Raw genomic sequence first — 25,000 nt, forward strand, 5'->3', positions numbered from 1 at the left:
CTAGCTATCTAAGCCAAGCTACTGTGGTCTTCTAGGTTACATACCGGACCCGGATCTCATCCGTTATGAAACCACGATCAGGATTACAGAATGATTCTTTGTGAAATGTGAAACGTAGAGGATGGATACTGTGTCCATGACCGCCATAATGTTGATTAATGAGGAGGAATGAAGATAGATACTGGATCCTCAGGATCTCCGACCAGAGTGTCGACCCTCACCCTGTCCTCTGCTGCTCTCTTTCAGAGTTCGTCACCCTGGTGCACGAGTAAATGTCACCCCCTCCCCGGTCGACTGTTGCTCCGCCACTCCTACACGACCCCCCCTCCTCCCCCCCTTATCCTCCTCCCCATCCTCACCTGCTCAGACTGCAAGCTGCCCCCCCCCCCCACCACACACACACACACACACTTACTCACGTCCGCCTCCCTCACCCCTCTGCCCTCTTTGACGCGTAGCTCTCTCCCCTCAGCGCAGTGCTGCGCTATTTATTTTGCCTTTTTATACAAACATGTGTTTCTGTTTATATATAGGCCTAGATATCAAACTGCCGAAGAAGGCTGAACCTCCAGTTAAAGTTATGTAGATATTCGAAAAGAGAAAAACGCCCTCATCTTCTTTGAGGTTATTTGTCTTCATCCCCCTTTCTTTTTTCCCTCTCTTATTCGCTATACTCTGTATCCCTGTTTGTTTCACTCTCTATTCCTCCTATGGCACTGCCCTTCTGCTTCCCTCCCTCCATGTATCACTCTATCCATCTCTCTATCCTCTGGTAATGAGCTGTTGTAAAACATGCCAAAAGAAGAAAGAGGTCAAGCTGTGAAAGAACAAAATAAAATAAATAAAAAATGCCTCAAGTATCACTGATTCACACTAGCTTTCTTTCATCCCCTGATACCTCTCTTAACAGAATCCCTTTCTGCATCGCCTTTAACAGCCACGAAACTGTGTCAGAGTTAACAATACTCCACAAACACAAAGGGAAGAGCATACTGTATGCTACTTTATTCGTTTTATTAACAAAATCCAGTATCCAGTTAACCTATTAACCGAACAGTTCCACGCATCTCCCATCAGCATGACTGGATTCACACTGAGGGCTAATTTAGGTTAAGTATGCCCAGCGGAGGATTGAAGCTAGCATCGCTGAGGTCCTTGTGTAGGCCACGCTACTGCCTGAGCAAATAAACACAGAGGAATCTTTGTATTTGACTTGAGGCAGCAGAATGGAGTTTAGTGTACAGTAGGTCATCCATCACTATTTTACACCGGATTCCTGAAAGGAAGTTCTGCACAACTGAGGTTTCTATTCAGCAGTATCCCTGATTCTAAAACAGTGCATGACTCATGCTTACACAACACTAATATATTTACAACATTGTGTCAGAAAAACAATCAATGCAATGTTTACTTATCAATTATCTTTTTAAATTCTATCCCCATTCCCTGGTTATTGATTATTTGGAACACAAACAATCCCTACAGTATTTTCAGGTTATTCTGTAAAATATTGGGAGGGTTTGGGACGTCAAACTGCTCTCAACAGCTTTAATCACTCTGCAGTCTGACTGTGGTTTTTGAGATAAGCTTTTCATTGGCACCACTCAATTCCAGCGGTGCCAATCAGATGCAATCCCCTGACACTATTGTACAAGGGCACAGTGAAACGCTGAAAAAAAAAGCTTAGCACCAGATTGTGATTGATTTCAAGAAATACAATATTTTCCCCCTTATCTCAGAATGATAATAAGATACAGTATATGGTGCCAGAGTGTGGAGATGGGTCTGGCTATACAAGTCAATAGTAATCACTAATCACTATAGTAATCACTCTGTGCCTCTCAAGGTTATGATGTCATCCCTTATCACCGATGGAGACGGGGAGCCGATCTATCATTGGTCATCGTAGGTTTCAGCTTGATTGTGGCAAAAGGGTTGGTGCCTCTACACAAGAGAAAGAGGGGGAGAGAAGGTTTAATACGGTTTGGCCATGACATCACTTCAGAACAAACTGTCAAAATTGCAGAAATGAAATTGGCCCAGAAATGGAAGCAGCACAAAACATTGGCATCTCTTTCTTCATGACCATCATCTCATCACTAGAGGATTGTTCATTTCGCCACAAGCCTTTACAGAGCAGTGGCATCCGAGATGACTACAGCCATTCACTCTCTGCTGGAGAGCTATTCTACAGCAATCACCGACGCCATGGCGGCCCCATTCAAGATGGTTTCTCATCCAATCATTCACAATGAAGACCTCATCTAGAAACATGCCATCACGATGGTGTACACCATAATAGACAGCATATTCTGAGAGTATGACAGAGAAGGCCTACGACAGCATGTCCTCAGTAGGGTAGAGACAAAAACCAGTGACTTAGTGTCTCCTTACTTGGGGAAGAGTCCTGGTGGAGGTCTGTGCTCGGATCTCTGTGTTGGGGGTAGTGATGGCGATAGAAGGGGTGTCATTAGTTATTGTCAGTATCGATCCTCACCATAATAATGCTTGAAGAATCTTTCTGTCCATTTTCCTCCATGTCCACCACACATATTTCAGCCTACTGTACATGACTGTCCTACAGAGGAGAATCTGACACGAACACACAAGAGCAAACCATGCCAGGTGCCAAACCATGCAAAACACACACACACACACACACACACACACACACACACGCACACACACACACGCACACACGCGCACACGCACACACACACACTGCCTCACCCCCTACACTGTCAGCAGCTGGAGCTGCCCCCCTGCATCCACCAGAAGGCAGGCTGTGGCGTCATTGAGAACAGCACATTGACACAGTGCCCCTGCTGGGCGGAAGGTGAAACGCTCTCTCGTCAGTAGCTTTACCCAATAGTTCCACACCCTAAACAGTATATCGTTGATAGGCTATAGCTGTGACTAAGTACTGTACTGACAACAATGAAATACAACAGTAATAAACATGGTTACATAATGAACTGTAGATTTGAGACTGTTCTTTGACCCGTGGCCACGATAAGGCTTTTCATGAACGTTTATCTGCACCATGGCCCTTACCCTGTTGTCTGAGTGTGACTCTGCCCTCCTCTCAGGGGTGGGCGTGATTGGACGCATCTCTGCCTGTCTATTGGACAGAGGTGGGGGCGGGGGCGGGGCTACTCTGTAGCCGCTTCCTCCTGAGTCGTCGAGCAGGTTACTCGTGCTGCTGCTGCTCCTGAGGGTAGAACTGGGAACAAGGAACAAGAATAAAAAAGTTTTTAATGTGGAAAAATGGATCCTTCATCATTGTTCCTCACAGCGATAGGTCACCCAAATTTCCTAAATAATTAATTGTAGGCTTGAAGGCCTTGATTCAGTTGGCCTTGTTTTCAGATGATTGTGACATGGAAGCCAGATTATGCTAAAGCCTGTGCTATTGAACCTCATTGCTTAATAATGAACACTAAATTTAGCCTGCGGAGGCTTTATCAAAGTCACTGCGGTATAGATATTGGTCGCTAGCCCATCGTGATAGTAGAGTCACGTATTGTAGAATCACGTACTGACCACTTGCCCATCGTGATCGTAGGATTACATTACCTGGAGCTGGGTCGTTTGGGACCCTCGTCCAGAGGCTCAACGTAGGCAGCTGGGAACCAGCCCTGTCTGGGTTAGGAGGACAGGACAGGACAGGACAGATGACCGCAGGGATGGGTGGTGGAGACCGGCGAGGACAGACCACGGCCAGTTCACAAAGCAAACACACACACACAAATTGTAAATCAAAGTGTGTACACGATCCGATTATCCCCCTATACTGTACATATGTAGCACATGTGTAATGCCTACAGTGTGAACTAGATGAATTGAGATTCGAGTTCTAACGTACACATGTTCTACGTATAAGTCTACGCTGCGACTGGTACGGCCCCTGCGGCCGGCCCCTCACCGTGAGCTGCTCTCGGCGCGGCCGTACAGCCACCCGTTCCTAGGAGCCGGGACCAGCACGGTGACAAGCTCCCCCCCGGAGAAGGGCAGCAGCGTGGGGCTGGAGGCGGCGCTGTGGGCCACCAGGGCCCTCATGGGCCTCCCGCCTCCAGATGTACCCAGGGAGTCGCCCACGGAGCTGGAGCGAGAACGACCGCCCTGGGGGGAGGGGCCTGTGGGAGAGAGGAGGAGGGAGAAAGGGGGGGGAGAAACGATGATAAGGAAAAATGTTATTAAGTAGAGAGATAGAGAGATGGGAATGGAATAAGAGAGTGAGGGAGGGGTGTAAACAGGGAGGGGAGGGGGAAGAAGAGGCAGGAGAGAGGAGTAAAGATAGCCCAGACAATATTGAAATAGCATTATGGCAGCATTAGGATGCAGTAGATGGCCTTACCTCTAGAGGGCACTCTCCCCAGAGGCTGCACTTCTCTGCTCCTCCCTCTCTCCTCCTCCCTCATCCCACCCTGCACAACACAACACACACACACACATATGCACACACACACACACCCACACACAGACACAGACAAACACACACACACAAACAGTTCTATCAGGGGATAGGCAAATCACACAGACCATAAACCAAACAAACAATGGTAATCCACCATCATCCGGGACTGTTATCACTGCTGTGCCAGGGAGCTCTGGGCTTGTGTGTTCGGGGCCAGACTGACAGCATGATAGAGCTTCTCAGTGAGCTTCGACTCTAAAACGGTCACTACAAACGGACAGCACAAGCTAATCTCCTGTAAGACTGCAAACATGTTTCTCACCATGCTGTCCTGGTCCAGGTGAGAGGAGGGGCTGGTGTCGGAGGTTCGCGTGGCATCCACCAGCTCTCTCCAGCCATCCGCTCTCTCCTGGAGAGCGACCCCTGTCTGTCACACAGGGAAACACGCCGGAGGTGTGGACGTGACCAACAGTGGAACAGTGGAGCTATTTCTGAGCAGTAAACATGTGTAGACTCAGGCTGAGAGGTGGAGTGAGTGAGTGAGTGAGTGAGTGAATGTGTGTATTGTGTGTAGAATACCATGTGGTGTGGTTGTGTGTGTGTGTGTGTGTGTGTGTGTGTGTGTGTATGAGTGTGCATGTGCGTGTGTGTGTGTGTGTGTGTGTGTATGTTCAAGATTAATTAATTCGTCCCAAAGAGATGTGTGTACCTTATCCATGAGGAAGACGAAGGACTGGGTGAAACCACAGTGTTTCTCAGCCAGGAAGCGATATCTCCTCTCCTCCTCCTTCAAAGCCTCACGCTGGCTTTCTCTCAGGAAGTACACATACTCACTGCCGTCCTGTAAATAAATCATTACAATACAACACACACACACACACACACACATACACACACACACACACACACACACACACACACAGCACCAGCAACAAGACCTAATAGTTCAGAAATAATACATGAGCAACTTGACTATCACACAAACACTATCACACAAAACCACACATATGCACACACACGCGCACACACACATACACGCATGCACGCACACTATGGGGTGTGATTAGTGCCAGCACACCATACTGAAACGCTTGACTTGCGCCTACTTAAGAAGACGCGATGACATCAAACGTCTAAACGCACGTGTATAATTTCCATTGACAAACAATGGAGAGACAGACGTCTCATAGCTGTAACGTACCTGTAACGCAGACGCTGTGCACATGTTGTTTACACGTATTGCGCATCGTGTGCGTGACGGCAACACTACAGGTTAGATGCGCCTCACATATGCGACACCAACACTACACATGACAGTTTGGTAAAATCATAGATGTACGTACGTACGTACGTCTTGTAATGTGTGCAGAAATTGCATAGCGACGTGTCAAACGTGCCAGTGCCTTGCTAGCGCAGCAGACGTGTTAGCGGCCGCACGTGTAAGGTCGCCTTTAAATCATAGCTGGTTCTAATCTCATCCTTGCCAATTGGTAATGCATTCTCAATAAATGGAATTCGCACATGTTAAGCAACTTGTTTTTAATAAAGCCTAATATCTGAATGACTCTTCGCAATTTAAAACAAATGTTCAGATACACGTGTTTCTTGTCAATAGAGGGCTATCTATTTCTAAATAAAATAAATCAAATGTAGGTAAATTACCAGATGTCGTTTTGAAGCCAAATTTTATTCAAACATTGGTCCACAAAAAAACACATATAGAATAATGTAAAACTGCAAATAAAAATGAATCGAAATAAACAATAGGCCTACAGGTCTTTCTTTGGGGAGGAGGACTATGCCTTCAACTCAAGATGAGCTGGAGCGAGCGAAGACCCACTTCTGTGGTGGCGCGGGAAGGCCCAATGCTTCCCCAGACTGTAGGCTACCAGGTTGCAAATCGCTACCACTGTTTCAACTAATTTGTAACATTCAAAGCAATCACCTGATATTATAGAAATTATTAAATCAGTTGTGTAGTGTTCAGCTCAAATGAAACCATTTTGCAGTATCAATGCATTCATTTTTTTGCCTATAGGCCAGCCTAAACCAGGCTGAACACTTTCAAATGTAGCCTACAATTCGTTTGGCTATTTTTTTTGCACAATAGGCCTATTATTTCGATTTATTTTTATTTGCACTGTTTATATACATTATTCGTGATTCATCAATGGAAAGCATGATTGAAAATATTGCTCGTGTTTCCTCCCTCACAGAAAAAGACTCATTCTCTCTGTCTCTCAGAGCGGGTCTCCTGGCGCGCGGCTATGTTGCGCAATACCTGCTTTGTGTTGCGCAATACCTGCTCCGAGAGCGAGTGAGACAGATATCTCTTCTGATATTTAGGAATAGCGGAATTAATAATGATTAAGTTGAGTCTTACAAGCCTAACATTTGGTAACGAACTATAGCAATACATGTGCTTCATTGTTTTTGATTTAGGTGATTGTCATCATTTTGCACATAATTATAACACATAGCCTACATTATGCTACAAATATAAATATAAATCACCCGCCTGCGACATCTGCTGACAGAAAAGAGCACTGCAGTCTAGACAGAAGGCCGAAATGTAAACATGTGATAAAAACACTGATATCTAGGAAAAGTAATGAAAGGAGGGTCCTTGAATTTGATCGAGTGCAAACAATTATCATTTTGATTCACTTGTGTTAAAATTACCACCACTCGGTGCTTCTAGTGCTCGCAGTTAACACGTAAAGGCGTGTGCCCGCGTGTTCTATGTTTTGAACGTTGGCACGGCACTTTTGACACGTCACTCCTAATATGTGCATCAAATACCTGACACCTAACACTACACCTTATAGTTTGATCAAACGAATAAGCATGCGTATAGACACACGTTTGTGTGGTTTGCTAATATTATAGTGTGACGTGTGGAACGTGCTGTAGTGATTTAAATTGATTCAGCTCCCCTGCATTATAATCATGTCATGATATTGTAATCTTGTAAAAGCTGATCTGCTCATGAGGGATAGTAGTATAAAAAGTCACCACCAGATGTAGCCATCGGGAACGGATGGGTAGAGAAGGGAATATCCCCACTGAATCAGGTTAACGCGGGAAAGCATAAATGTGCACCCAGCCTGAGCATACAGGATGTTTTTTTTCTCTTCTTCCTGCTGAAAGTCCTGGCTTGGTTTCAAGTAGCCTTGGCCAATAGCAGCCAGAGTATAGTGATGAGTATGCAGAGGTTGCATAAAATAGTTGCTCCTTTTCCTGTGGGGGGGGGGGGGTAGTTGAGATGCCGGAAAAGCCCTAGTTTTCCTCTTAAAAAGCAGACAGAGCCCTTCACCCAGGAAGCTGGGAGAGAGGGGGGGGGGGGGGAAGTGGGGATTCCGGCCGGGCCTTATTTTCTCTCAAATGAGCAGACAGTTACACCCAGGAAGGAGGAGGGGGGGGGGGAGGGGGGGGAGGGGGGGGGGGGGGGGGGACAGGAAGGAAGGTAGGATATGAGATTATTTGCTGAGCCAGCAAAACTAGATATCATTTTGATTGGTGGAAATGTTTGTGATGTATGGAAAATGGGATGTGGTCAAGAGTGGGGGGAAGGGTGTTAAAGATTATAAAAGGTTAATGTAGACAAAGAAAAGGTGTGATCTTCCCGGGGGAATCTCCGTCTTTATGCTATCTTGTTTTTACAAAGAGCAATAAAGACTATATCGCATTTGGAAACTTGGTGCCTCGAGCTTTTTCTTCCTTCAAGTCGGACTCTGAAGTTATTTTGAGACTCTGAAACTAATCCGAACTTAGAGTTATTTCTTGAATTTTGACCCAAGACAGAGTAAATAATCTTTACACGACATTTGGCGAGCCTAACCAGGAGGAGGACGGCAAAAAGGTCACCGAGGAGACCCGGGGGGACCTTCCACGCCAAAACACACACGGGCCCTAAATTACAGAGGTAAGCAGAACCGTTTATAAAATCTGCTGATTTGTGTACGTGTGTTTGACGTGGTCGAGATCCGCCCGGACTAACAGGTACCTTAAATGCCCCTCTTCAAAGAATCTAGAATAAAATGTTACTCTAAATTGTGTTTATCAAATTTTGATTAAATTAAAACATTGAAGGCACCCAGTATCCTATGTGATCGTTTGTCATTAACCATACTGCATGATTTAGAGGAAATGCATGAGCCTCGGTGCGGATAAAATGAATGAATGATTGCACAAACTAACCGCTTCTGACAAGCCAGAGTCATAAGTTGAAATAGTACAAGATATGTGGATCCCAATCCTAGGGTGGATTTGTACGATTGATACTTTTGAGGAATAAATTAGCCTACTTAGGTTTAAATTCCTCCTCTGACGTTTGGTTAAAAGATTAAAGTGTACATTGTTGACTTCGAAGATAGAAAAAGTTTGAGTAGCTTGTAAGGGCCTGTGTGCCCTACAGTATGCGCTGACGAGGGCCGGTGTGTGTGCTCTTAGAGGAGGCTGCGCGCGGCCGAGAGGGCAATAAATCTGATCAGAGAAAGAGTGTCTGTTTGTACACTTATTTTGGTAGTGTCTGGTTGTACACTTATCTTGTTAGTGTCTGGTTGTACACTTATATAGAAAAAGTTACCTGGTTGAGTAGCTTGTTGGTGTCTGTTTGTACACTTTTATAGAAAAGGCTACCGGTTTAAGTAGCTTGTAAGGGCCTGCGTGCCCTACAGTACGCGCGGACGGGGGCCTGTGTGTGTGCTCACAGGAGGCTGCGCGAGGCCGAGAGGGCAATAAATCTGATCAGAGTAAAAAATTGTAAATAAGTGTAAATAGGCATGCCGACGGAGTAAAATAGTATGAGAGTTGAGAATAGAATAATTTTGGGTTGGGGGTTATTTTTCTTTTCCTAAAAAGTATAGCGAGTGGTTCTATGATTTAAAACCGAATGTAGTTTGTTAAATAAGTGTTAAAAATTGAGTTCAGGACAGCGAGGCCGTAATTTTACGATCGTAGGGGCCTCAAGACTCAAGCGAGCTGATAAGGGGAGGCAGAGCGAATAGCCCGGCTAGCTCAGAGGCCCGTTAGATTTAATGAGGAAGATTTATAGGACTAAGCGAGCAAAAATAACCGGTGCAGGGCGGTTTAACAAGCCAAGCAATAGACACCATAAGCGAGAACAGGCTTATGAGCGCTATATAAAACTCGAGAGTGGGCACATCATTTGCATCATCGCAGTGTTTTGGGCTCTGGTTATTTTATTACTGTAAGGTTACAGTAAAAGATCTGTGTTGTGCGATAATTTTCTCTGACCCACTCCTCAAAAACTCATACAGGCGAGTTCAGCTCGCCACACACACACACGCTTCGCAACACACACACAGGTTCTCCAGAGCACACGACACACACACACACCACTCATTAAGCCACCCATAAATCACCACACACGCACGAGCGCCTTCCATCTCCATCACACACACCGCACTCACGCACACGCACGCACACACACATACACGCTTACATTCCACACACACACACACGCACGTACACCTCCCACACACACACACACACACACACACACCCACACAGACACACACACACATACGCACGCACACACACACACACACACACACACACCCACACAGACACACACACACATACGCACGCACACACACACACACACACACACACACCCACACAGACACACACACGCCACACATGCACACACCCTAAATCACCACACGCACGCGCCTAAACACACACACCACATTTCCTGAACGACACACACACACACACATACATACTCGCTTACATTCCACAGACACACACCCACACAGACACACACACACAGACACACACACACATCACACCTTCCACACACACACACACGCACGTACACCTCCCACACACACACACACACACACACACACCCACACAGACACACACACACATACGCACGCACACACACACACACACACACACACACCCACACAGACACACACACACATACGCACGCACACACACACACACACACACACACACCCACACAGACACACACACACACGCCACACATGCACACACCCTAAATCCCCACACGCACGCCTGAACGACACACACACACACACATACATACTCGCTTACATTCCACAGACACACACCCACACAGACACACACACACATACGCACGCACACACACACACACACACACACACACACCCACACAGACACACACACACATCACACCTTCCACACACACACACACGCACGCACACCTCCCACACACACACACACACACACACACCCACACAGACACACACACACATACGCACGCACACACACACACACACACACACACCCACACAGACACACACGCACACACATACATACTCGCTTACATTCCACAAACACACACCCACACAGACACACACACACATACGCACGCACACACACACACACACACACACACACACACACACACACACACACACCCACACAGACACACACACACATACGCACGCACACACACACACACACACACACACACACACACACACACCCACACAGACACACACACACATCACACCTTCCACACACACACACACACAAACACACACCCACACAAACACAGACACACACACAACCCTCATCACCCGATACACACACTCACCCACGCACGCACACCTTCCATACACACGCACACACACGCACACACACCGCACTCACAAGGCTAAACACACACACACACACACACACACACTAACACACACCCACACAGACACACACGCACACACACAACCCTCTGAACGACACACACGCACACACATACATACTCGCTTACATTCCACAAACACACACCCACACAGACACACACACACACACACATAACCTTACACGTTTACCCCCACATTAACAAACACACACACAGATACACTTACAATAAGCATATACACACACACTCGCATACACACGCACGCAAACACCCTCACACCGATATACACACACATCCCCAGAGAAACACAAAGCCTCTAGGTAGTCAATCAGGATAAAGAGATATGGGGGCTGCCCAAAGGAAAAAAAGGATTGAGAATGAAAGAGGGCCCTCCGCAGTAGAGATAGTGGTGAAAAAACACCCGACACACAGAAAACAAATATTAAATTATATGGAAAAGTGGCATTCGAGGAACCCATTATGGCCGAAAGAGGGTAGCTTTATGATGGCATGTTGTGACGAGATGGCAATGAACATAAAACATCATAAGGCCAAAGACACCAGCAACAGAAGAACAGGGAAGAGAACAAAAGAAATGGAAGTATTGCAGTGGTTTAGACTAGAGAGAGAAAGACAGAAGTTCATGAAGCAAGCCAAGCAGGAAGCAATAAACAAAGGCATAATAAAAATAAAAGAAGACAATAACACAGGGAGTCAGGAGATAAAACCCACAGCGCCCTTATGGCCTTTTGAACCGCCCCCATATTCAGGTGAACGTAATCCATTCAAAGCAGGGATCTACCCGTCATTAACAGAAGGAGAGGTAGAGGAAGGAAAAGAGGTGGAGGTAAACTGTTCAATGAAAGGAGACTTCACTCTGAAAATACTAGAGGCACCATCAACACCAGTGAAACTAACACAAAAGTCGAAACCAGCTGAAATAGCAGTCAATGATGACACATCTGAAGGCGAAGGGTCACAGGGGGATGAAGACAGACAAAGATACCACTTCATAGAAAAACAACATCAGAAGAAAGGTCAGTCTACATCAAAGACCCCTCTGACCCGTCCCGTTCACAGCGTAGCGTTCAAACCACCGGTCCCGGCACAGCGAGAACCAAGACGGGATGTCCTGAATGAGACAGACCACACACTGCCACAGAGACAAGATGACCTGACTGATTCTCCACAGGAGCCGGGTCATGCAGAAGGCCCAAAAAGGATACAAACAGAGGAGGAGCAAGTCAATGAACAAATCAATGAGTTAATGGCCGAAGCCGTGCGGAAAACCACCGCACAGCTAAACCGAGCCGAACACCATATAGGAGAGTTGAGCAGAAATCTTAGCCCGTTCAGCCCCAGGCCGGGTCCGGCCAGGGGCCCACGACATCGTCATAAGGGGGCGGGGCTACACCCCGACACACAGGGGAAAATGACGGTGAAACTAACAGGTACAATGACACCAACGCAGCCAAATGAGAGGATGCAGCAGGATTCCGAAGAAGAAGAGGAACAGTTGGAGACCACCCAGCCCCGGAGAAAGAAGGGGGGAGAGAACAGACAGGGCTGGGAAAGAGATGAAGGAAGACGATTGACACGAAGCAGGAATGATCCTGACACACACACACACGGCTCAGCAGAGACAATCTATCCACTAGTAGTTAAGGGACAGGGACAAGCAGCATCATATATTCCCTGGGCGTTCATGGATATGATCGGGCTCGCGTCCAGATTACCAGCCCTAACAGATGGAGCTAATAAGTGGGTGTTAACATTGGAAGAAAGCACGGCCGGACTGACTTTGGCATTAGGCGACATAAAAGCTCTATTGATGCATCTCGCAGGGACACAGACCACCGAAGAAATCTTCACAGGAGCAGGCATACCAGGTGTAGTAACCGGAACCCACCACAATGGGGTGGGGTTCGGAGGACATCGCACAATGATATGGGCGGAACTCAGAAAGCATTATCCAGAAAAAATGGACCCCTCCAGACTGGAAGGAGTGAAATTGAAAGATGATGAGTGCCCATCCAAGTTTCTGCATGATTTCCAACGGAAGTGGAGGGATGAGACAGGAAGTGCCTGGAACATAAATCTCACCACTCAAAGCCTGTTCAAACTTATGGTGAAAAAAGCCATGACAAATGATATACAGAAAAGATTGGATTGCGTGGTAGGTTTGTTGAAGATGGAATGGCCACTATTCTCAGAACATGTCGTCCATCATGTGAACATCTGCAGAAAAGAAAAACGAGATGCAGAAGAACTGAGCAAACAGCTAACTCACAAACTAACACAGCTGCAATTGGGAGAATTGACCAAGAAGAAGGACAAAGTAAAAACTCAGGCCCCGGTGGTAACAATCACGCCAGCCCAAACCACAGAGGGACCAATGACCCAGGCTCCAGTTGTGCACCAGTCCCAGTCACCACCACGAGAGGGACCCACTCAGGTGGCACCCTGTCCCCCCATCCACGTGCACATCTCCGGCGCAGATATTTACCGCACAATACAGGGGCGAGGAAGACCAATGCAACAAGGAGATAAACCAGGACGCGGGGGATGGAGAGGAGGCCCTCTCACTCAATATAATACAGGGGGCCACCAACCGCAACAACCACGAGACCCACACGCACAAAGAAATCAGGACCAGCGTCAGCAACAATATAGACACGCTCAGTCAACACCAAACCTAGCTGAAAACTCCCCAAGGCGTGGAGAAGAGTGCTGGGGATGCAAAAAATTGGGTCACGTCAGGGGAAACTGCCCAACAAACCCGTGGATGGGTCCTGCTGCAGAATGGGAATAGGGGTGCCCAGAGAAATCCGAGGGGGACACAATGTCACCAATCATCTCTACCAAGCCACATGATGAGCCCACCTTACCTGTCCTGATTCATGGCCAAGAACACACTTTTATGATTGATACAGGGGCGACATATTCATGTATCGGCGGCCACAGGTGCAATTTGCCCCTCTCCAGCTCGTCTATAAAAACTGTAGGTTTCTCTGGGAAAACACAAATAATACCCCTCACTAAGCCGGTCCCAATGTTCATTGCAGGTAAAGAAATCGTGGCACCTTTGTTATATTCAGCTCAAACTCCTGTTAATCTATTAGGAAGAGACATTTTATGCCCTCTAGAAGCCAGCATTATGTGCACACCAGATGGCCTACGTGTCTCGTTCCCAGAACACTCACCAACACGCCTGATGGCCCTTATGACACATCAGGAACACGGAGACACACCTAGGAGCGCGACACCGAAACACATAAACCCACAACCAGTGGTTTACTGGTTACAGTTGACCCCACAGGAGTCAATGCTACAACTGCGCTGGTTAGAATGGGCGCCCTGGGTGCATACGAAAGTGGGAGGAGCCAAAGATCCACAACTACCACTTCACTGCACACTCCTGTACACCACTGAACAAACTCATGAGGACTATGATGCCTGCTGGCGAGAAACAATCAACAAAAAACACTATTCAGTGATCAGTAATGACATTTACGTGGGTCCACAGGGGGCGGCCGCAGCAGTGACGCTCCCAAGCGAGCTCCGAGAATGGTTTCAGGTGCAGGGGTCAACCCCACACATTACATTAATGATAACAGAGGGACATGAGTCTCATGAGTTAGGTCCAATGGTTAAAACAGCGATGCAAATTCCAGAATGGCAGTCGACCCATAACAAACATATTCATGTGTCTCCGGATGCACAATTCCTTAGAATATCCTCCAAAGTTTATGATGTAGGGATAGCAGAGCGAGTCATAGTTACAGCTAGTGCACCAGTAAGCCAAATGCTCACCACAGAAGAACACAACTTATTGGCCCAGGTGCCTCAGTGTTTATGGTCGAGACACAAGACAGATGTAGGGTTTGTGAAGTCAGCGCAACCGATACACATCAAAATAAAAAAAGGAGTGCGATTACCCTATCAAAAGCAATACCCGCTCAAAGAACATGCCATCGTAGGGATAACTTCTACAATTGAAGGCCTGGTGAACGCAGGAGTTCTGGTAAAAGCACAGAGCCCTTGTAATACACCCATTTTTCCAATAAAGAAGCCACACTCTAATGATTATCGATTGGTACATGATTTGAGGGCTGTGAACTCAATTGTGGAGGTCCCCAGTCCGGTCGTTCCCGATCCTCACACCTTACTCTCAAATATCCCTCCTGGAACCAAATGGTACACTGTCATAGATCTATGTTCAGCGTTTTTTAGTGTGCCCATACATCAAGAGTCACAATATCTTTTTGCATTTACATTTCGAAATTCGCAGTACCAGTACACGAGACTACCGCAGGGATTCACTGACAGCCCTGCAGCATTTAATAGAGTACTGGCCCAGGACTTACGAGATTTACAGGTTTCAAGTACAGTGTTACAGTATGTAGATGACCTATTAATCTGCAGTTCCACTAAAGATCAGTGTGAGACAGACTCAATAACAGTACTAACCAGACTAGCAGAAGGAGGTCACAAGGTCAACCAAGATAAGCTACAATTCTGTAAAAACAGTGTAGAATATTTAGGGAGGCAGTTATGTGGTGACAAAAGACAAATAGCTCAGTCACAGATAGAGGCCATAGTGAAGGCCCCTAAACCACACACAACTGGAAATATGCTATCATTTTTGGGCATGACGGGATATAGTCGACCATGGATCTGTGATTATGCCTCCAAGACGGCACCATTACGAGCTCTCATACGCGCTGCAGGTCAACTAGACCAAAAAAGTCAGCTTCAGTGGACTGAGGAAGCGGATGGGGCGTTTTTGGCTCTAAAAGCCGACCTACAAACATCCCCTGCTTTAGGAAATCCGGATTACACTAAGCCATTTCACCTGTATGTTGCGGAGAGGGCAGGCTATGCAAATGCTGTATTAATGCAAAACACTCCAGCAGGAAAACAACCACTCGCATATTACAGTACTAAGCTCGATAATATTGAGGCAGGGCTGCCTCCGTGCTATCAAGGTTTAGCTGCAGCCTCCTTTGCATTTCAGAAAGCCGCATCAATCACTATGGGGTATCCGGTAATATTATATACGTCACACCAATTACATGCTCTCCTCACTAGTCAGAGATTTGTTTTAACTCATGCCCGATGCACGGGGTATGAGGTAATATTGTCTGCACCTGAACTTACTATCCAGCGGTGTGGAACAGTAAACCCGGCCACCAAAATGGTTTTGCCAACAGATGGTACGACACATGATTGTGTTTTAGCAACCAATACGTTCATGCGTGCACGCGATGATCTACACAACGAACCAATCGCAGCTGACCTCACTCTATTTGTAGATGGTTCATGTTTTCGCGACGAGAAAGGAAATCACGCTGGATATGGTGTGGTGCAATTGAGTGAGGATGAAGAATCTTTTCATGTCATTCAAAGCTTACATTTAGCACAGCCATGCTCTGCTCAATTAGCTGAGATCAAAGCTTTGACAGCTGCATGTAGACTAGGAGCAGGAAAAAAACTCAATGTGTTTACTGATTCACAATATGCGTTTGGAGTGTGCCATATTTACGGAAGTATATGGAAACAAAGAGGATTTCTCAGAGCTGATGGCACAGCCATCACTCACGGTGACGCTATATCCCAATTGTTAGAAGCAATGCTTTTACCTATTGCATTAGCTGTCATTAAGTGCTCAGCACATCAAAAAGCTGACACAGTCATAGCTAGAGGCAACAATAGGGCTGATGAAGCAGCCAAACGAGCCGCAACACGTGATGATGCAATAATAGGTCCGCTTCTAGTAACTGAAGATTTACTGCCACTGATAACCTTACCGTCACTTATACAGGCCCAGGACAAAGCTTCTCCACAGGAAAAGTCTATGTGGCTCAAAAGAGGGGCTCTCCCTCATGCAGCACCAGGCCCACAGACAGGGCTCTGGCGCAGCCTACAGGGGCGTTTTGTAATGCCCAGTGCACTGTTGCATTTTGCAATCAGGGAGGCGCATGGGGCCGCCCATTGCGCCAGGGGGGAGGTTATCAAAACGCTTCAAAAAGTATGGTGGTCACCATATTTGGCAGCCACAGTAGACAGAACGCTGACAGAATGTGAGATTTGCGCCAAATATAATGTCAGAAAAGTCCTTCCAGCACCAATAGCACACATCCCGGTCCCCGATGGGCCATTTCGACATATTTTTTTAGATTACATTGACATGACGCAGAGAATAGGAAGAATGAGGTATATTCTGGTGGTAATCTGTCGTTTCAGCAGGTGGGTGGAGGCAATAGCCACTACTGGACCAGACGCTAGGTCAGTGGCAAAATTCCTATGCAGAGAGGTTTTTCCTCGGTTTGGCATCCCAGACACAATAAGTTCTGATAACGGCCCACATTTTGTGGCAAGTTTAGTCAAAATAGCGTTCAAAATGCTAGGAATCAATCAGAGATTTGGATGTGTTTATCACCCACAGAGTCAGGGAAGCGTGGAACGAGCGAACGGTACTTTAAAAACGAAATTAGCCAAGATAATGCAGGACAGTAGGATGAATTGGATACAGGCTCTGCCGATTGCTCTAATGAGTATGCGAACGTCTACTAACAGAATAACGCATTTAACCCCGCATGAAATGCTTACCGGCCGCCCCATGCCCGTACCGCATGTCCGAGGTCCTGTCGAAGGACCGGCGCTCGAAAAATTGGAAAGGGAGCTGCACAGCTACCTACTGCACCTAACAAAAATCCATAAAGCTGTGTTTCAACAGGTGAAAGGAGCCACAGAAGCAAGAGAAGCAGACATCCCAGAGAACCTGCAGAAAATCACTCCAGGAGACTGGGTGTACGTGAAAGTGTTTAAGAGAAAGTGGGACGAGCCCAGACGAGAAGGCCCATTTAAAGTCCGTCTTGCAACCAGAACAGCCCTAAAAGTTGACGGTAAGAAGTTCTGGTTCCATCTCACTCACTGCTGCAGAGCAGACGACCCAGGCAGGACTATTGAAGCAGATAGAAGAAGAGCAGCGTCACCTGTGGTGTCGGGGGCAGGTGACACCGCCCCGCAGGAACAAAAAGGATACCACGATGGGGACGGCGATGCCTCCCCGCAGGGGGTCAGGCGCTCCCAGAGACTGGGGGCAGCCAGAAGAAGGAGTGAAGAAGGCAGAGACATTACAACCAACGGCCCCATCCATTCCGATAGTAGAGGGTCAGCTAGGCGAAGGTCCTCACGTCGTTGAACTCCTATTACTGTCCCCAGTGAGGGCAATAGTAGGACACAAACCTAGTCCAAGGAAAAGGCAGACCATGAAGCAAGTTCAGGAGAGAGATGCCCTAAATTTTGAGGCCCAAGTAGTATGTGGTTTAGGAATATTGATAGTAATAATAACCTTTCTACTAGCAGGAATTTTTGTAATAACCTCACTCCGACAGCATCATGCCACAAAACCGAATGTCCAAACAGTGATAAGACCAGCTCAACAAGCCTATGAAGCCCTGCGTTCAGAACCACCCTATAAACAAAACCACTCAATGAAGGAAGCAGGCATATTAGCTAAGTGTGCTCTGGCCACAGGAGTTATAGCAGCAGGGGAAGGGAGGCTGACACTAGGGAAAGAAATACAGTTAATATACGCTAAACGTTCCACACATACGGAAGCACTAACCATGGACATGAATAGAACCAGAATCTATAGCAATTCAGTAAAAAGCAGATGCGATGAGACAGGGATGACGACAATCTGGGTGATTTGTTTGAAAAATCACTGCAGGGATACAAAAACCGGAAGGATAATGATAAAAAACAGGGCAGAAGGAATGATAAAACTGGTCTCAGCAGGCAGTAGAAAGAAGAGGGATGTGTTAGGATCAATCCCACACAGGTTCAACAGACTGAAAACGTCACAGTGGCGGGCCAATATGTTCTACCAGTGGCTAAACTTCTCCGCCAGACAAGTGAGTAACGAGACCTGTGTAGCCTGTTATAATGCCAAACGGCTGCCCAGCATAAGGCCCATTCCGGGAAGCCAGATAGGGGACTGTCGATGGATAAGGAGGTGTTTCGCGCCCTGCGCTATGTTTTTGGCAGGTACTCATAACCCAAAACTAAACAACAAAGGATGGAGTGAAGATAAACGAGTGTGCCCAGAAAGGTTGAATTTAACATCTCCAGCAGACGAATTCCCACTGCCACCAATAATAGACATTCCATCAAACATGGTATTTCCATTTTGCATAGTAAGAGGAGCAAAATTGCAAAGAATAGTCACCCGTAACAGTCCAGAGTTACATGATCCAGGAGGGCTAGTGCAGTGCATAAACACTACGATAAATCTTAAAAAAAAGGACGGAACAAACAAAACGGAGTACATAAAATTATGTAACACTACAAGCAAAGCTAAATTTCAGTGCCAACAGTTGGTGGCAAATGGAGGAAGGGTGATTTATGCACTAACAGATACTAAAATTCGGCGGTACGCGACCCCAGACTACTCTAAAGGGACTCTCCCGCTAGCAGATATGTTCTGGATATGTGAGCAGGATGAACATCTGCAAACCCACCTTCCAAGCCAGTGGACAGGAATCTGTGCCCCTACAATGTTAACAGGAAAAGTGACCATCCTAGCCGCATCAGCTTTAATTGGAGGGAGGGCGAAAAGGGACATAGATCAAAAGGGGAAAGCAGAGGACAAGGTATACGTTGCCTGGAACCAGGAACCGCACAACGTGCCCACCGATCATTTAGCAATAAGTAACGCATGGATAATCTCCGGGCAAATAGCAGGGTCCGTGCCCATGTATGGACAGATAATTAATGCACAATACCTTGCACGCAATAGCAGGTGGATCAATTACTTATGGTATAACCAACAAAGATTTATTAATTTCACCATACGGGCCCTCGAGGGCGTAAAAGAGCAATTACATGCCGTCTCACTTATGGCCCTGCAGAATAGGTTTGTCATAGAAACACTTTTAGCAGAAGATCAAAATGTCTGTCAATTAATTGGTGACGAATGTTGTGTTGAAATACCCATGCATTCAGGAGAAGGAGGGAACCTCACAATGGTCCTATCTAAGTTAAAACTGCTGAGAGAGGAACATGTAATCAATTCCAACTGGAGCACGAAAACGAATGAATGGTGGGATTGGCTCAAAAGCCTTTCCTGGAGTAAAGTCCTGAGAGGAATAGGGATTATGGTGGCATGTATTATTTTAATAATACTAATTACGGCATGTTGTGTAGTACCAGTAGCAAGCTTGGCGTTAAAACGAATATCAAAAGCAGCCATTGGGCAGTTCGTGGTACAGGCGGAACTACAAGAGGTTAGGAGGGAAGCTGAGAACCAAATAGACCAACTGTCAGAAAACAACCCCTATGAAAACGACCCCTACGAAAACCACCCCTATGAAAACCATAATGTTTATATAGCCATGGAAGGGCTTAGCCGTTGTTAAAACAAGCAGCCACTAACCCATATGATGGATATTTCAGTGTATGAATGATAACAGCCATCTAATTTTGATATTATGTTACTAGATGAACATGGAAGGAGGGACATTCTGGACGGACAACGATGAACGCCCCCAACATCCCCACGATCAGACCGTACCCCTACCTAGTCTTCTGCCCCCACCACCAGGGGAGGAAAGCCTCCAGCAAGTAGTACCCCAGGTTTTACCGTACCCCGTCACCCTGTACCACAGCCCTCAACCGATAGAGAATATAGTACACTCCACATCCATATCTAATTCCCAGCCCCTGGGGAATCAACAGTTCAGGCAGCCCCTAGGACCCTTAAGGCCAGTCCAGTATCCCAGAGGTCAGGATGAGACCCAGGGGGTCATGCCCGGAGGGCTAGATGAGATGCCCCGATTAGAGATAGAAGCAGCATACGCCATGGGCCTACTTCATAACACCCCCACAGGTCAAGCAGTCTGGCAGGGAGATGCAGGGGGTCCAGGACCGGCTGGTCCGCCCCCCTACCCGAGGGGACCGGCTGGTCCGCCCCCCTACCCGAGGGGACCGAGGACCCCGCCCCCCTACCAGACGGCGCCGATGACCCCGGGACCGGCTGGTCCGCCCCCCTACCCGAGGGGACCGAGGACCCCGCCCCCCTACCCGAGGGGACCGATGACCCCGAGCCCCTACCAGACGGCGACGATGACCCCGAGCCCCTACCAGACGGCGCCGATGACCCCGAGCCCCTACCAGACGGCGCCGATGACCCCGAGACCCACTGAGCCGACAGCCCCCTACCAGAGTATGCCGAGTCCAGGACCCAGCAGAAACCCCGCCTTCGAAACACCTGGATCAGCCTTCAGGAGACACCAAGCGACAACCTGGCCATCCACTACACCAGCTAATTCACCCACCGGGGTCAAAACCCGGTCATCAAGGATGACTCCCGCCCCTCAAAAGGAATTCCCAGGTGCCATTAGCACCATCAAGGGGAGAGTAGACGCCTCGCCCCGAGTGGTGCCCCAAAGCCCGTTCAGTCCCGTCGAGGTGGAGCCGCTGGCCACACCCCCAGAGCGCTCCAGGTCACGCAATTGGTCAGCGAATAACAGCTACATCTCCTCAGAGGAGAACATGGATCTGTCTTGGTTTCCCTGCACCCCCAGCACAACGGAGCGCCTGGCTAGAATGCCCTTGCCCAGGTTCAAAAATCTTGTTGATAAACTGCCCGCCCGTCAGGATAAATCAGAGCTGCGCCGTCTGCGCCGTATGGGCCAGAGTCGCATCAGGTATCATCAGAATCAGGCTGTCCCCACAATGACGCCCAGGAGGGGACTCAGCACTAGGCAGATAGTCGAGGAAAACCGCCATTACTTGTTCGCCCTCATCGCCGGAATGGATGCCCTGGGAAGCAGGCTTGATGAGCTGTGTGAGCTGTTGAGGCACATCCCAGTCGACTACTGAAGAGAGACCCCTGCGTAGGGGGTTATGTGGGATCGATATAACATGTATAATCAAGTGTACCCCACAATAATACTTGTGAAGTGATCTGAAGTAATGTATACCACTGTAGTAAGTAGACTTGGTCACTATGCAATCAACATTATAACCATCAAGAACATAATGTAACTAATGTTCTAGAAATAGTTTTCAGTTTTATTGATGTTTTAAGAACTGTCTTTTTGTATTACTGTATCTGCACTAAAAAGGTGCTGTTCGGCCGTAACTATTTCCAAAAAGAGATAAACAAAATGATGGAGGGCTGTTTGTCTAAGATATAAGTATTAGAACCTCAGTTACATAGGCTTAAGTGGTTTGTAAAGTTTCTCGCAGACAGAGGTATTTTTGTACACAAGGGCGTTATTATGTTGGGCAATGGTGGGGTTTTTAGGAACTCAAACCCGCGGAACATCCCCTTGTGTTAGTTTAATTTAGGGACATCTGGTAGAAGGTGATTGCTAATAGGTGTAGTAGTTATCCGATTTACCGTGTTCAGTTAACGGTGATGTGGCTTGTACTGTGACACTTTATCATTGTTTTTCCTCTAACTGTGTGCTATACAAACCATACACCCACATAAAGTCTTGTAATATAGCTGAAGATATGTAGAAATAAACTGTGCCGAATTGAGCAGGATCTCTATGGTCAGGAGCCTGATGAAACATGTGTGAGCAAAGGAGGGGAATGTTGTTCAGGTCATCCAGCCATAAAGAGCTGCGTATACGTGCGGTCTATAACCGTACTCTCATATCTATGTGTTGTTGTTTATGTTGAATTATTTAATCAGTAATATTGGAAATGTTGGGTCTGAATGTGACTAACTATTATTGTCACATAGGAGGGATTGTAGTGATTTAAATTGATTCAGCTCCCCTGCATTATAATCATGTCATGATATTGTAATCTTGTAAAAGCTGATCTGCTCATGAGGGATAGTAGTATAAAAAGTCACCACCAGATGTAGCCATCGGGAACGGATGGGTAGAGAAGGGAATATCCCCACTGAATCAGGTTAACGCGGGAAAGCATAAATGTGCACCCAGCCTGAGCATACAGGATGTTTTTTTTCTCTTCTTCCTGCTGAAAGTCCTGGCTTGGTTTCAAGTAGCCTTGGCCAATAGCAGCCAGAGTATAGTGATGAGTATGCAGAGGTTGCATAAAATAGTTGCTCCTTTTCCTGTGGGGGGGGGGGGGGTAGTTGAGATGCCGGAAAAGCCCTAGTTTTCCTCTTAAAAAGCAGACAGAGCCCTTCACCCAGGAAGCTGGGAGAGAGGGGGGGGGGGGGGAAGTGGGGATTCCGGCCGGGCCTTATTTTCTCTCAAATGAGCAGACAGTTACACCCAGGAAGGAGGAGGGGGGGGGGGAGGGGGGGGAGGGGGGGGGGGGGGGGGACAGGAAGGAAGGTAGGATATGAGATTATTTGCTGAGCCAGCAAAACTAGATATCATTTTGATTGGTGGAAATGTTTGTGATGTATGGAAAATGGGATGTGGTCAAGAGTGGGGGGAAGGGTGTTAAAGATTATAAAAGGTTAATGTAGACAAAGAAAAGGTGTGATCTTCCCGGGGGAATCTCCGTCTTTATGCTATCTTGTTTTTACAAAGAGCAATAAAGACTATATCGCATTTGGAAACTTGGTGCCTCGAGCTTTTTCTTCCTTCAAGTCGGACTCTGAAGTTATTTTGAGACTCTGAAACTAATCCGAACTTAGAGTTATTTCTTGAATTTTGACCCAAGACAGAGTAAATAATCTTTACACGACAGTGCCATGCCAACGTACGCAACAGACGTTTAAACGCCCGCACGTGTTAAGGCTGGCATGCCATGGTTTGACTCCTAAAACTGAAGCACATCTAGCATAATATTTTACAATGAAAAGCAAGGTCAATTTATAGGCTACACAGGACGCATAATTACGCACAGCTGGGATTGATAATCATTAGGCTATGGAGCCCATCCTAGTTGATTGTAGGCTAATTAGTGTAGCCTACACTCACAATCCCTTTTGCGCCATAGCCTACTGTATGTCAAAATACAAAATACATTCTTATACTATTATAGCCTACGTGTTTTGGTGCTGATCCTCAGCACCCCTATGCTACAGCTAGTTGATGATGCGCGCTCTTATTTGAAAATGTAGCGATAGTGGAGATAAAACGACACATATCTAGGAAAAGTTATGCAAGGAGGGTCCTGGAATTTGATTGAGTGCAAATAAATATTCTTAATTTTTATTCAATATGGACAAATGAGCCCCGCTCGCAGCTTCTAGTGCCCGCTGACTTAACACGAGCGTGCATACGTTACATGCATGTGCGCAAAAGTGGCACGGCAGTTTTGACACGTCACCCTCTGAGAATGCGAGCGACTCGTAACGCGTGCGTATATGCACGCCTATTAATCAGCTCGCCAAAGTACCTTTATACACGCAATGCAGGCGACGAAAGCACTGAGTGTTTGTTACGCTGGCACGAATCACACCCCATAGCACACACACACACACACACACACACACACACACACGCACCCGCACACACACACGCACGCACACATACACACACACACACACACACACACACACACACACACACACACACAGACACTGACCTGGTGACCTCCTCTCCTCAGCTGTCTCTCCAGAACAGTCGCCTGGCTCCGTACCTCCATTTCATAGCGCCTCCTACTGTTCTGGAGGTCACAGTACAACCATGACAGATTACAGTACATACAGAGTACACACAGAACCACACCTCAACCACATGAGCACAGCACAGATAGACAGTATTGATAAGCTGGTGAAGGTAGTGCTGTGAGGCTACTATGAAATGGCTGGTACAGCAGGTCATGAGAGGAACCCTACTGTCAGATTCAGATTCAGATTTGATTCGTTACGCTGTACTATATACTGTACATGTCTGAATCTGAATCTGAATCTGACAGAAGGTTTGATGTCTGGTCACTCACTGCTACGTATTCCTTGTCCAGCTTCACATTGTTGTCCA

At 47.0% G+C, this 25,000-nt stretch overlaps 2 protein-coding genes across 2 annotated transcripts in view; one reads left to right on the top strand and one right to left on the bottom strand.

Moving 5' to 3' along the window:
- Nucleotides 1–272, top strand: part of pvalb6 (parvalbumin 6) — a gene marked incomplete at both ends in the record, with an annotated part of 1,683 nt that extends 1,411 nt beyond the window's left edge. Inside the window, one exon of the mRNA XM_084439045.1 lies at nucleotides 247–272. Coding sequence (XP_084295171.1) covers nucleotides 247–272 — 26 coding nt within the window. The remainder of the gene's footprint in view (nucleotides 1–246) is intronic.
- Nucleotides 273–1,284: 1,012 nt separating this feature from the next.
- The window catches only part of baiap2l2a (BAR/IMD domain containing adaptor protein 2 like 2a), a 27,274-nt gene continuing 3,558 nt past the window's right edge, over nucleotides 1,285–25,000 (bottom strand). The window contains exons 5-14 of the mRNA XM_084439047.1: nucleotides 24,963–25,000; nucleotides 24,606–24,686; nucleotides 5,127–5,258; nucleotides 4,740–4,844; nucleotides 4,358–4,409; nucleotides 3,926–4,136; nucleotides 3,577–3,642; nucleotides 3,055–3,223; nucleotides 2,395–2,432; nucleotides 1,285–1,944 (exon numbers count right to left, since the gene is read on the bottom strand). The exon at nucleotides 24,963–25,000 is cut by the window's right edge and continues 34 nt beyond it. Of these exons, the coding sequence (XP_084295173.1) occupies nucleotides 1,866–1,944; nucleotides 2,395–2,432; nucleotides 3,055–3,223; nucleotides 3,577–3,642; nucleotides 3,926–4,136; nucleotides 4,358–4,409; nucleotides 4,740–4,844; nucleotides 5,127–5,258; nucleotides 24,606–24,686; nucleotides 24,963–25,000 (971 nt within the window). The 3' untranslated portion in view covers nucleotides 1,285–1,865. The remainder of the gene's footprint in view (nucleotides 1,945–2,394; nucleotides 2,433–3,054; nucleotides 3,224–3,576; nucleotides 3,643–3,925; nucleotides 4,137–4,357; nucleotides 4,410–4,739; nucleotides 4,845–5,126; nucleotides 5,259–24,605; nucleotides 24,687–24,962) is intronic.

The sequence above is a fragment of the Borostomias antarcticus genome (assembly GCF_949987555.1).
Source record: "Borostomias antarcticus genome assembly, chromosome: 5".
Classification (NCBI taxonomy): domain Eukaryota; kingdom Metazoa; phylum Chordata; class Actinopteri; order Stomiiformes; family Stomiidae; genus Borostomias; species Borostomias antarcticus.